The sequence below is a fragment of the Ursus americanus genome, chromosome 10 (genome assembly GCF_024610735.1).
Source record: "Ursus americanus isolate L20-20 chromosome 10, mUrsAme1.1.p, whole genome shotgun sequence".
Classification (NCBI taxonomy): Eukaryota; Metazoa; Chordata; class Mammalia; order Carnivora; family Ursidae; genus Ursus; species Ursus americanus.
Genome location: NC_142136.1, coordinates 67,566,142 through 67,580,281, shown reverse-complemented (window position 1 = coordinate 67,580,281; position 14,140 = coordinate 67,566,142). Strand labels below are relative to the sequence as shown.

Genomic DNA, 14,140 nt, shown 5'->3' with positions numbered 1-14,140 from the left:
TCTCTCAATGCAAGCTGTTATTTGATACTTTCTAGGCAGGTTGATTCTGCCAGAGACTCAGAGAAAAGAGATCGGGAGACCCTCATCAATAAATACTCACCAAGTATCTATTTTATGCAAAGTACAGCACAATTCCTGATATTTACATAGCACTTTTTAAAGTTTACAAAGAATCCCAGTATTTGGAATTCTCATTTGGACTTTGATCTCCAAAATCTGTGAGGTGTGGGCAGACATCATGAGATCCTCTCAGGAATGAGGATACCTACTCTGGAGAGGGGTTGTTTGCCCAAAGGCAGCCAGCTGACAAGTATTAGAATTTGGCCTCAAAGCCAGACCTCTAACTCTTATCCTTTGGAAGCTTAGCTGCAAGATCCAGTCTCAGAATATTGTTATTGATGAAAACGTCCACTAACCAAACTTTGATTTGAAAATAACTCAAGTTCTTTATAAGCATTACTCAAATATCACAAGGCAGCCCATGAGCTCACGAGTACCCCCCGCCCCTTTTCTCCCACTCTTCAGCAGCTCCTGCCACTCCTTCTCCAACCTCCAGACTGAGACACCCTCTTCCCTGTCCTATCATACACTTACCTTCTCCTTCCCTATTCTACATTACAATAGCCCAAATAACCACTGTAGCAAAACCCAAACCATCCCCAGGAGAAGGTGTCCGGGGAATGGACAACCCCAGAACCCTCGGTAGTATTCGGCAGGAGGGTAACAGCTGACAAAACCACATGTTCATTCATTCTTTCAACAAATATTTGTTCATACCTGCCAGATGCCAGGCACTGAGGACACAGTAGTAAAGAACACCTACGAAAAGCCCTCTCTTCATGGAACTTAAGGTACAGTGGAGGAGGATAGACAATAAATTCGAAAATACATAGTGTGTTAGATACTGATTAGGGCCATGGAGGAAAATAAGCCAGGAAGGGAATGAGGGTGTGCTGAGGAAAAGAAATTTCCAAGAATATGTTGATCCATTTTGTCCTGTCACATAACTCTACTACTGCAAAGGTATCTTTAAAGCTCCCCATCTTTCTTAGACTTACTCCATGAAACTGATCAGAACACACCCAATGAGGGGCACCAGGGTGGCGCAGTCGTTAGGCATCTGCCTTCGGCTCAGGGCGTGATCCCGGCGTTACGGGATTGAGCCCCACATCAGGCTCTTCCACTATGAGCCTGCTTCTTCCTCTCCCACTCCCCCTGCTTGTGTTCCCTCTCTCGCTGGCTGTCTCTCTCTCTCTCTGTCAAATAAATAAATAAAACCTTAAAAATAAATAAATAAATAAATAAATAAATAAATAAAATCTTAAAAAAAAAGAAAAGAAAAAAGAAAACCACTTGATCAATGCCTGGTAGACGTGTAAGCAATATCAGCCACACGTTTGTGTTGGACTGACCAGTTTTTCAAAGAACAAAATCAAGTTGGTCTGACACACCCTGATTCTCATGTAGTCCCTTGTTCACTTTCTCTTCGAGGCATTCACGGGCAGTGTCCTAAATAGCCTGTTCTGTGATCTTGCCCAGAACCAACATCAGGCTCATCTTTCTATGCACTGGGATATATTCTAAGAGATCACTGAATCTACCTTTGAGTGAATCTGTGGTCTAGAAAGCTCTAAATATTCAGTGGATTGAGGTCATTTAGGCATCCAGAAAAATAAATTCATAAATCAAAATGAAATTTTAATTGCCAAACGAATAAATGTTGTTCAACTTATCTGAATGCTTTTACTATTGATCAGATTACTCATTTTAATAATCTTTTAAAATACCAAGACATTCTAACATTGGGGGGGAACTTTAAGATGACCTTTCAGACAAATAAAATATAATTTATAACATTGACTGTAATACTTTATCACCACTATCATGGAAACCAACAGCAGTTCTCCTCCTCATTGTAACATAAACTTTATATAAATTAGAAATTCCTTCTGAAACATGGTTCTTGTTCAAGACAATCGTTGGCAACAAAATGTAGCTCAAGGAGTCTGCCTGGCTCATGAATACAAAATGTTGCATTACAAAATAGCCTATAGGGGCGCCTGGGTGGCACAGTGGTTGGGCGTCTGCCTTCGGCTCAGGGCGTGATCCCAGCATTCTGGGTTCGAGCCCCACGACAGGCTCCTCCGCTGGAAGCCTGTTTCTTCCTCTCCCACTCCCCCTGCTTGTGTTCCCTCTCTCACTGGCTGTCTCTATCTCTGTCAAATAAATAAATAAAATCTTTAAAAAAAAATAGCCTATAAACATGCATGTCATTAAAGCATTTATTTGCTTTAGTTTCAGGTACATAAATTCCTGGCGTTTCTGCTTGAAACGTCCTGACAGCTGAAACAGCAGGAATTCATGAACCAGTAAGTTATTCTTAGAAAAGCCATTCAATGTAAAGTATATTAAATGGGCTCATATCTCAACTCGGAATAAAAAGAGGACACCACATGCCAAATTGTCATGTTTCCAAATTTCCCCTCATATTCACTAAGCTTCTATTCTGCAAAGAAGAAAGGGGATAAGACAGGATCAAGTTAAATTTAACTAGCCTGAGTCTGAGACAGGGGACTTGGGGCTCTGGTTCTCTGTGGGGTGCCAGCAAGCTGAAGCCAAACTAGAAGACTAGAGGCTCTTCATTATTTAAGGAGTTGGAGACTTAAATCATGTCAGGGAAGGCAGAGAAGCTGTACATGTCCAGTGAGTCATGGAGATCGAAAGTACAAAGTCAAATTCACAGTTTATGACTGCCCATCTCTTCAAGATCGAGAGCTTGTAGATAAAATGTGCATTCCACTTCCGAATTCATTATCTTGAATAAAACATAAATTGCACTAGTTAGGTGGTAAATCTTATATTTAAGAGGAACTTCAATATACCTATATTATAGCATTATATTCTTTTTCTATTTTCATTTACCATTGTAACATAATTCATTATATTAATTGTCATTACATCACTCAAGGGCTCTGAAATGCTAAAACAGATATTGATCTGTATGGATTCATTCTGTTCATAGCAGAACTTTAAAACCAAAAGCACAATTTATGCTGCAACGAGAACCATCTCTTCACAGACATGGTGCAGGGGGAGAAGGGTTGGAAGGGCATGAGGTTTCCATGGGTTTCAAGTTTACTTTGTAGGATTGAAATCGATGCTTTGTCTACCTGTGGGTGTAATGCATGTGCTCTGTAGTACCAACCTTTTCCACTTGGTGGTACACAGAGAAAATGACAGTATTTGTTTAACATTTAGGGTAACAGATGGGTTAGCTGATAACTGGGAGCTGATCTCTGCCTTACCTAGCTACCTGAATGTCTGAGGGCTTCAATATCCTGGCGCACCTATAATGCCTTCATGACTCAAAGGCTGGGAAGCTTTGCAAGGGAATGAATAGTTACAGTATAACAAAATTCAGAGTCCAGTCAAATGCTAAAGGAGCACGTGTCCTATGAATAGTTTTGCGGTGACAATAACAATTACGAAGTTGTTGTATAAGATTTTAGGAACCAAATCAAATGAAAATAAGAGATAGGGAAGCCATTCAAAAGACTATGTAGTCATTAGTTACTATTATTAGTGGACATTTCCTGCTCCTAAATACGTTTAGAAAATATGAATTCAAGGCTAACCTCCCATTGTATAATGAGCACAGGAAATGGAAATTGTTCACTTAGATACTCCCAACAGTGCTATTATTGAATAATACTATATTGCTAAATTGCTTCAGGGGTTAAGTAAACCATGACCCCGTGGGCTGAAGTTGATGTACTAGCCCCAGTTCAACTACTCATGCCATTTGTGACCTTGGGCACCTTACTAACTCCCTTTGTGCTTCTCACTTTGCATCTCAAAATAGAATAAGACTTACCCTCTCCTTTTTCCACGGGAATAAAATGAAGAGAAATAGGGAATTAAAGTTGGAACTCTGTGCTGAAAAAATAAAGCTCGACAGTGAGACTGGCTGGTCTCACATGGGGCATATCTCTTGCAAGTCAGAATAAGAAAAGTCTAAAACAAGACCACTTCGCTCCTCAAACTCATCACACACGAGCTCAGCAGTGCAAACCAGAGATACCCGAATCTCGCTGTGTGGGTGCTAGCGGGACAGAAGCATTGGCTAGGTTCACAGCCATCTCTCATGGGCAACACCTCTACTGCCCAACATAAGAATAGGACTTGGGACTTTATAAGCCAGTTTCACAAACTGTCTTTAGATGAAGAAAGTAGAGACCACATTCAACGACTTGATAAAATGCCAAAACCATGATCACATGACTCTTCTCTTATTCTTACCAGATTTCTTCAGCATAATTGTATTACACACATATCCAGGAAAGCATTTTTTGGATTACATAACCTGCAAATATTGTAAGTAACTTCTTTATAATTATGAGTACAATTTTAAGTAAAGACTAGAACAGTAGAATGGTCATTTTTGAAGGCTTGACTTGGCCATAGCGAAATGGTAGAAATTGGTTATCACGAAGTACTTAGATTAGTTATTATGCTAAAAGAATTATTAAAAGATTCCAATCTTACCAGTTACAATGGCTCACTTTAATTTTGTCTTCTCAAGTTTGGGTCATTTCCACAATATTTTAACATTTTATTTTTTCTAACCCTTGCTAACTTACCTATATATTTTCTTAAAATTCTAGTCTACTGAGGATGTGACCAAGAAGAACAGAAGCAAAAATAACCTACTTTTGTACTCTTAACAAAATGTAATATTCCAACACATTACTTTTGGCCACTTTGGGTCCTGGTCCTGGCCCTGGTGTCACACACACTAGACTTGTTATCTGTATCCCCTGGCTGTTCCCTGATTTCTCCCCACCTTCTTATCCAGTTGGGTGCTTTCAGAAACAGATGTCCATATCCATGATCAGCAGCAGCAGCTCATATTCTAATTATATGTGACTAAAATGGAGTTTTGAGTTTGCCTAATTGACTCGCTCGTGCTATTTATAGGTATCTCAGCCACAACTGCATTACAACTCTCAGACCCGGAGTATTCAAAGACTTACATCAGCTAACTTGGCTGTAAGTATTCTAGCTTTTCCTTCCCCCACAAAAGATCAGTCTTGATGACATACATCAATGCTTATAGTTTCCATCTATTTATGTACCTTGATTATTATACTCATTTTTCTGACTGTCACATAATCTGCAGCTAAGCAATTCAGATAATGGCATGCCAAATGGTAGTTGTGGACAAAGAAATCTGTGCCATGCTTTTTCAGGTCGTTTTCTGAGTCCATCCAGTGTTTATCTATTCCAACACTTCTCAACCTCAACTCTGTCGGCATTTGATCCAGATAATTCTTTGATGAGGGGGGTGTTCTTGTGCATTGGGGGATGTTTAGCAGCACCTGGGGTCTCTACCCCACTGGATGCCAGTAGTCCTGGCTCCCAGAGTTGTGACAACCAAAAATGTCTCCAGACATTCCCAAACGTCCACTGACCTAGAAAGAAAGCAAGTTAAGGGCTTGTTTGATTTCCAGAACATTCACAGAAAGGTCTGAAAATACGATAGCTTGTGGTGTTTCATCATTTTCCAGGCTGAGACACCAGCTCTGTACTGAGGAATCTCACATCAGATGTTTGTGTTTTCTTCAGAAAAATGAACATTGGGCAGTTAGAAGGTTCTATGTGTCAGTTTGCCCACGTCCTGTAGGTTGGCCTGGCCTAGTGGAAAAAGCCAGAACTTCAACTTCATCCAGATCCTGTGTATGCCGTGGTCCTATGCTTAATGTTCCAGGCAACTTTCTTCATCTTCCCAGGCTGCTTTTTTTCTCCTCTGTAAACTATAATTACAGTTCCTTTCTAAGAGCAATGTTGTGAGGATTAAATCACAGGGCATATGTAAACTGCCACATGTAGAGCTCCTGGCATATAGTAGGTGTTCAATGTCACTCCCTTCTCCAAATCTTACCCTCAGGGACCCCTGAAAGTAAGAGGAAATGTTACCTGGTTTCAAAGGTAAAGAGAAAAGAAGACATTTTTCCCTTTAGTCTATTTCTTTCTAGGAAAATACCGTATATCATTGGAAACGGTGATTTGAATATATGAATATTTTCACTCTTTCACCCTCAAAGCTCCTAATGACTTTGTTTGTACAGACTTTATTAAATGCATCCTTTAAGCACTATGAGACCAAAGAACCATTTGTGATTTCCTAAGAATTTTTTTTTTCTCACTCACTCTTCTTTCAGTCCATCAGTAGGTCAAAGCATTCACCAAGCCTGTATTCAGCCAATTAATAATTCAGCTTGTGCTGGACCCAAGTATCCAGAGGTGAAGGATGTGACTCGGGTCTTGAGGTCCAGTGGGAGGTGGTTGCAGGCAGAGAAAACAATCAGGATGGAGCTCATAGGGCTGGGACTGGGGTGGTGGGAATTTGGAGGAAAGAGCCACGGTGAAGGAAGGGCTCTCAGGGAAAAGGACAGGGGCCAAATGCAGACAGGCAGGAAGGAGGAGAGCAGGTGTTGGGGGAGACAGGATTGTCATGGGCCTTTTCTTGTTTCCTGGTTTAATTTCACAAATGTCTCTAATGTTGGAAATGTCTGTGATATGTTTTTTCAGAATTCTAGATGACAATCCGATAACCAGAATTTCACAGCGGTTGTTTACTGGGTTAAAGTCCTTGTTTTTCCTGTAAGTGTTCATCTACCCTTCAGTACATCTGTCTATAGATTGCAATGACATCTAACACCAGCTTACAAAAAGAGCTTTAAAAAACCTCAAGCCTGCTAACATTTTTATTAATCAAAACTTTTCCTGTATGTCCAGCCACAGTTACTGTGATTTCCTGGCCATGGCTCATGGTATATTTTAAGACTCCTGGTTGATTGATTTTTGAACTCCTTTAATTTCCTTTAATCCTAAGGCATGTTTGACTTGCAGTGGTTAACCAAAGATAGTATTCATTTTTATCTCCTAACTACACATAAATCTATCAGAATCTCCCGGGAGTTCGGCTCCGGCTACATTTTTAACAGAGGGAAATGTGCCTTTGCCCAGCGAGAGTCACTAAAAATTCCAAAATCTTTGTCCCACCGACAGAGCTGTTCTCATAATTACATTCTCACTGTTTATTAATACACTGGAATGATTTATCAGCAGGGGATTATTATGTTCCTTTATAGTTGATCATACAGCATCATTATTTTTCCATTTGTCAAAAGCGACCACAATATCATAAATTAATAGTGCAGCTTAACATGCTGATGGGTTGTTTTCTTTCCCCCAGTGCCCCCCTGCTATCATTTCTTAGATTTAATATAGTTTGTGATGTGGCCCTTTAATACTGCGAATGACTAATGTTTCCCTTAAGAAAAAATTCTGGATGTAGGATGCCAGAAATGATTGCAAAATTTGAAGTTTACAAGGAAAATTACCATGAACTTCAAAATTATTACTCAATATATACTTTTGTTTCATCTCATAAAATTAAACTGTACAATGTTTATTCCCAGGTTATATATCATACTTTTGTGTTCATAGTTTCTTTGACACCTGCTTCCTTTTCCATGCTGTACAAGTATCTAGAGACCATTTTGAAGAGGTAGTTATGTCTGTATTCTTTATCCGGATGCGTTGATTTTAGCATGCAAGTTTCCAAATTGTGGAAAGGGTAAAAATGCTGTTCTTAAAGTGGCATATCATTTTGTTTCTAATTAACATCTTCTTTGTGTAAAGGTCTATGGTTAATAACTACTTAGAAGCCCTTCCCAGACAGATGTGTGCCCGAATGCCTCAGCTCAACTGGATGTGAGTATGCATTTAGGAGCTACGTTGGTCTTCACTCAGATTAAGGAAACTAGACCGGAAGTTAATTCATGATTACATAAAAAGCGCACTGGTGATCTTCTTTCCAAAACCCAAATCTGATTATGTTATTTCCTGGTTTAAAAATCTTTTGAGAATTCCTGTGGGTGTGCAGGTCAAATTCAGACTTGCCCCTTGAGCACCCAAGCTTCCCCATTTTCTATCCTTTCCTCCGTCTAGTCTACTACCCCGCTCCTCCTCCTCACGTCCCTTCCTTCCCGATGCACCAAACTGCTATAATCAATTCCCTGGGCACGCATTATTCCTTCAATTTGAAAAGTCTTTCTCCTTTATTCTTTTGGTTAACTCCAACATTTCCTTCAAAAGTCAGCTTAAACATCCCCTCCAGGAAGCCATCCCTGACATACCAGCCAGTTTCGTCGCCTGCCCCTCTGCCTCTTTTACACTTTGGGCAGACATGCACCATGCCACCTGGTCCCTATACTGCATACCTCTCTTGCTATCACTATCACAGGACCATTGGTTTACTTGTCTGTCCCCTACTGTTCTGTAAAATCTATGAGGGCAGAAACCCACCCTGGGATTTACATCCCAGCATCTGTACGGTGACCAGCACATATTTCCTGCTCAACACAACTTTGTAAGATGAATGTGCTAAACCATTTCCACTCCTTAGCTTTGAACCAATACTGGCTGAAAACATTTAATCCATCTACTTCATGGCTTCCCTACCACCACTCCCCATTTCCTGCCACCTTCATCTTCGTGGTCTCCTGAGACAGGCAGTATTGCCACACGCAGTGATCTCTTGCCCTGTGAAATGCTGATTGTACCCCCCCCCCGGAACTCTTCTCATTCTCAAATCAGGGGATTCGATACTCATAAGATGATAAAACCGTAGTACTTCAGCTTTTGATCCTTTCTGAGGTAGCTTTACAATTACTTGTTACAACTATTAGGTGCCCTTGTGTTTATTTACTGACATCTATCTATCTATTTATTATTTATATACTGTTATCAAAAAACTTTTAAGGCAATAGAGGTCTCATGTAAATGTGCCACTGCTGAAAGGGAAATAATGGTCTGAAAGACATGAGAATAAAACTTGTTAAGAATAAGTGACAAAAAACAACTTAGAGAAAACACATGAGCACATCTGCACACGGAGAAGCAAACAGGAAAGGGTGAAGGTAGCAGAAAAAGATCAGGGCCCAAGCCTGTCCCCTAAAATGGACATCAGCAACCAAGAGGAGATCGGGAACCAGCATCAAAACCCTGGGTTCTGGGATACTCATGGTCACTCGAGGCTCCCTCAAACACTAGGGAAAAATGTAGACACCAGTGAAAATACATCATTAGTAAGATTGTCTGATTGCACATGGAAACAGGCCTTCAAACCAAGAGGACAGAGAACTGAGAGGTCAGGCCCAAAAAACCCTAAAAAGGCAGAAAAAACTGTGCCCTGGCCAGGCTCCTCCACCCTCACTTGCCATCAGTAGGGCTATGCTCTCGACTCCTCACTGTTATACTTGTGAGATGTAAAAATATTTATTCCCATTCCATTTAACAATATTTGGACTTTTAAGAGAGCACAGTGTTCATTATTTTAATCACAGTATATTAAGGCTGAAAAAAAATACCAAGTTCCTACAAGACCACCTGGATGGCTATAAAATAAAACTTAAAAGGGAATGACAAAAGGATTGGTGATCTTGGCGTTAACGTGAGAAATGTTCCGAAGCAGCAAAATAGCTATTGTTATATATGGGGAAGATTATAGGATGCAGACTATAAAAAGAAGTTAGGAGACTTGGCGGGAAAGTCGCCTCTGTCTCTTTCCTTGGTGCTGCTAGAAGTGGTAATGTCAGAGTGCTCCCGAGGGGGGTTCCCTGATCATGTGCGAAGCGACTGTCATAAGGGATTCCCAGCAGGATGTCATAATTCTGCCAGTGCTTCTCCAGTGTCAGCACACATCACAAACATCATGAGGACCAGTTAAGACCTCAGTCCATTTGCAGTGATGTGGATGGAACTAGAGTATCATGCTAAGTGAAATAAATCAGTCAGAGAAGGAAAAATATCATATGATCTCACTCATAGGTAGAATTTAAGAAACAAAATAAATGAGCAAAGGAAAGAGAGAGAGAGAGAGACAGATGAACTATTGAGAACAAACTGATGGTTACCAGAGGGGAGCTGGGTCTGGGGGATGGGGGAAATAGAGGATGACAATTGAGGAGGGCACTTGTGATGAGCACCCGGTGTTGTATGGAAGTGTTGAATCACAATATCACACACCTGAAATAACATAACACTGTATGTTAACTATACTGGAATTAAAAAAAAAAAAAAAAGACCTCAGTCCTAGAGTAGGACTGGGGTAGAGCCCTAGAGTCTGCATTTCTAAGAAGGTCCCAGGTGACACCGAGGGCTGTCCCAGACACACTGGAGCAGGGCTAACTCAGCAGCAACATCTCAGAGGCAAGGTAGGAAGAGTGGTCATTTCATTTCTGGGTTTCAGCACCAAAAACAAACAAACATAAAACAAAAAACAAAATAAAAGAAAGAGCAGTCGCTTTCCATCATGGAGCTGGATGCATATCCTGACTCTGGTGTTCAGTATCTGGAAGATAAATTTGCCTGAGTTTCTCCTTTGGCAAAATAGAGATGAAAGTATCTACGTGATGTTGGGGGAATGTGAGAATATAAGGATCTGTAATGACATGGTTTAGCGTCTAGACTTTAGATACAGACAGATCTGGGTTAGAAGGTCAATTCTACCATTTACCAGCTGTGTGACCAGAAATTAAGTGAATTCCCAAGAGCCTCACATTCCTCATACGTTAAATGGAGGGGGAGGGGAAGAAATAATATCAACTTTGCAGGAGGGCTGTTATGCACTCAGAACAGTACCTGACACCATAAAAGTCTAATAAATGGTAGTTACCGCTATTATGGTGGCAATATAATTGTAATTAATAGCATGGTATCTAGCACAGAGAGACACTCACAAAATGTTGGGCTGCCCTTTCCCTCAATTTTATTAAGTTCGAACATTAATCGGAAGGGGAAAAGAAGCATATTATTAATTATATTATTACCCCTATAATAGGGAGAAAGCATAAAAATTGGAATGAGGGGAAAAAATAAAGTTCAGAACCATTATATCAACAAAAAGTGCCCGTAGACATATGATTTGTGCAAAAACATTCAAAATATTTCTGCTCCATGCCTTTTAGGGATTTGGAAGGCAACGGGATAAAATATCTTACGGATTCCACCTTCCTGTCATGCACTTCACTCACAGTGCTGTAAGTATACAATGGAAATCAGTAAAGGAGGGGAGACCCAATAGATTTGGAAGTCAAAGAAAACACTGACAAGGAATTTTAAAGTAGTGTTTTGTTTACAGCCTTGGTCTGAAACTGCACACACAGATTTATCGATTTTGATGGTGGGGCCCAGCCTTCAATTTAGCTGCCCAGCATTTAGGTGTCCAGCTGCTCTCCTTCTTGCCGAGGGCAATCATTATTTCCATGCGTCCTCTCAGCTGAGCTGGCGTCTAACCCTGTGATCACCAAGGAAGTGAGATGATGTGTGTGAAAACGGTTAGCTGGACAGCAATTAGCTATTACTTCCAGTGAACAGTCATCCCTTGATGCCTCTTCTTTCTCTTTAAAGAAACAAAAATAATAATTTTATTCTTAAGGGAAGAATATTTAATGCGTTCTGATTTGCCAAAGATTCTGATTGGTGATTCCGATTGCTGATTGTGTTTTTTTAAGGGTGTGGGGGGGGGGAGGTACACACATGGATCGGCTATGGCGCATTTGCACTGGTAAAAACACAAGAATTTTGCTTTGGTTTTAGCCGTAATTGTCCACATGTAGTAAGCAGTTAGTAATGTTTGATGGTTGCACATGTGGTTGGAAAAGAAAAATTGAAGTATATTCCTTTGTAGTAGTCTAACCACTGTTTTTAGGTTATTGCCAGGCTATGTATTCGTCAATCAGATTGCAGACTCGCGTATTTAATGAGAAAAGAGGGGCGATCCCACTCAGGAGATGCAAAGAGTTTATTCCTTTTCTCATAGATAATGAGAGAGAACCCTGGTAAACTAAACAAGTCCCACTGACACCTTCTATTTTATAGCCCCACGTAGCTTTTGAATCCCCGTCACACTCATGATCGCATCTTTTAACACCTCTGTAAGGCAGTTAGCCGCAGACCTCCTCTTTCTACCGAATATCTTGGAGAATTCCATTTCTAGACAAAGGAAATGTAAAACCACCGTCCTCCCCACCACCACCCAATTTAAAATCCATGTGTGGCCCCAGAAACCGCTATGGGGTTGGTTTAAGCTTTGCTCTTTCTGGCCTTTTCCTAAGGAATGTGCCTCACACAAGGATCCTCTCAAAGCCTACTCTAATTAATCAGCAGCATCCCAATTTGACATCCATGTGTGTATATTGGGAAATGAACACTTTCTGAAATGATCAGAATCCAAACGAAATGCAGCTTCATAGACCACACTCAGCACCTCAAATTACCTATGGCAGCATTTCCTAGGGAGAACACGTGGATATCCTTGGTGAGAAATTCGTGTCTTATGTTCCACACCAGAACACGCCTTCCTTTGAGATTTCAAAGGAGGCCTTATGGAATTACCCCCGGATCAGTGGCATCTCCCAATGAGAACTGGTTCTTACAGCAGACACAAACCAACAGTGCTGACTCTCGCCATGTCTTACAGGTTTCTGCCTAGAAATCAAATTGATTTTGTTCCAGAGAAGACATTTTCTTCATTAAAAAATTTAGGAGAACTGTAAGTAGCATTGTCTACTAGGAAAATAGGATTGCTTCTTCCAAGATTATAAATTTAAGTGACTAGGGAGGCTGCTTTTTCACTAGTGGCAATCTAATCCTGGCAGACTCCTGGATGTTCGAAATCAATTAAGAAAACCAACATTATCCTAAAGTCAAAAGCAAATTAAAATCCAGCAGTGGGCTTAATGCAGATTTAGCCTACTCTAATTTCTCTCCTTATTTTCTTTGGGTGATTTCATGTGTGTGTGTGCGTGCGTGTGTGTGTGTGTGTGTGTCTGTGTGTGTCTGTGTGTGTGTGTGTGTTTTGGAGCAAATGAGTTTTCCAGAGCTCCTTAAACTCAAGGATCATTATCTCTAATGGCTGGAGTACAGTTAATTCTCAATTAATTGTTGCTAAATGAATGACTGACTGAGATCCTATTAATCATGACTGAACAAAGGAACAAAGATGCTTATTATCCCTTGAGAAATTACGAGTTCCAGAGCAGATGAAGCAAACACAAATGTCTAGAATGATTGGATTTATTGAAAAATATTCAGAGAGCTCATGTAACTTTTTCTGTTCAGATATACGTTTTGTGGAACTAAAACTTTTAAAAGCATCTGTCTTGCTATTAATTCATTGCTACGCCCATAATTGTGTATCACTGGAAGTTGAAACTAAGTCTGTTACATTACAAAGGGGGTGACTTGGGTACAGAACTCCTCCTCCTGATCTGAAGACAAAAAATGGAAATTAATGTCTTAGATAACCTCTCCCCCATTCTTTATACCTCGCTTCAAAATCCAGGAAGTATTGGGAAAATAACTCAGTAAGAGTAACTTGAAAACTAATTCATGAATAATCAAAATAATTCAAATGAATTTATAAGTTTCACAATGAAACCCACCTATATTTACTAAGTGCCTGCTGTGTGCAAGACACTGCATTAGAACTAAAAATATTGTCATTTTATGGCAAAAAGTGAAAGGCAGCTCCCTCAGAATCGCTCACTCATTCTTCACGAGGGCATTCCCGATGAGACTTTAGAGGGTTGATAGGGATTGGGGTTATAGGGTAGAACATGCGAGCAGCCCAGGACACGCAGGAGCATATCTTAGGTACAAACTTAAGGAAAAGTGGTACAGAGTCCACATTTTGAAAAATATTCTAATCCTTTTTTTATCCTACACTTTGGCAGAGCCACACACATTCCCACCCCCCAAAAAAGAGCCTGATTAGGAGATATTCGCTTGTCTTTTTAAAACATCACCAGTAATCTATTCCAATCCACTGCTCATCAGTAAGCGAAAAGAAATTCAGAAGTTTAGAGAATTAACTTGAACAAGGCACTTTTACTTCCTGAATTTACAAAAATGTTAGATAATTTTACCATGCCTTCATGACAGCAAACCCTGCTGGAGAGGAATAAGCACATTTAGGTGAGGCCACTAAAGTCCTTTCTTCCAAAAGGCTGTACTTTGTTTTTCAACATAGCACTGAGCAGGATGTTTTCTAGCCGCACAAAACACCGTC

At 40.3% G+C, this 14,140-nt stretch overlaps 1 protein-coding gene across 1 annotated transcript in view; it reads left to right on the top strand.

The window, feature by feature from the left end:
* The window catches only part of RXFP2 (relaxin family peptide receptor 2), a 56,589-nt gene that overhangs the window by 26,440 nt on the left and 16,009 nt on the right, over positions 1 to 14,140 (top strand). The window contains exons 6-11 of the mRNA XM_045796755.2: positions 4,303 to 4,374; positions 4,978 to 5,049; positions 6,592 to 6,663; positions 7,708 to 7,779; positions 11,037 to 11,108; positions 12,551 to 12,622. Of these exons, the coding sequence (XP_045652711.2) occupies positions 4,303 to 4,374; positions 4,978 to 5,049; positions 6,592 to 6,663; positions 7,708 to 7,779; positions 11,037 to 11,108; positions 12,551 to 12,622 (432 nt within the window). The remainder of the gene's footprint in view (positions 1 to 4,302; positions 4,375 to 4,977; positions 5,050 to 6,591; positions 6,664 to 7,707; positions 7,780 to 11,036; positions 11,109 to 12,550; positions 12,623 to 14,140) is intronic.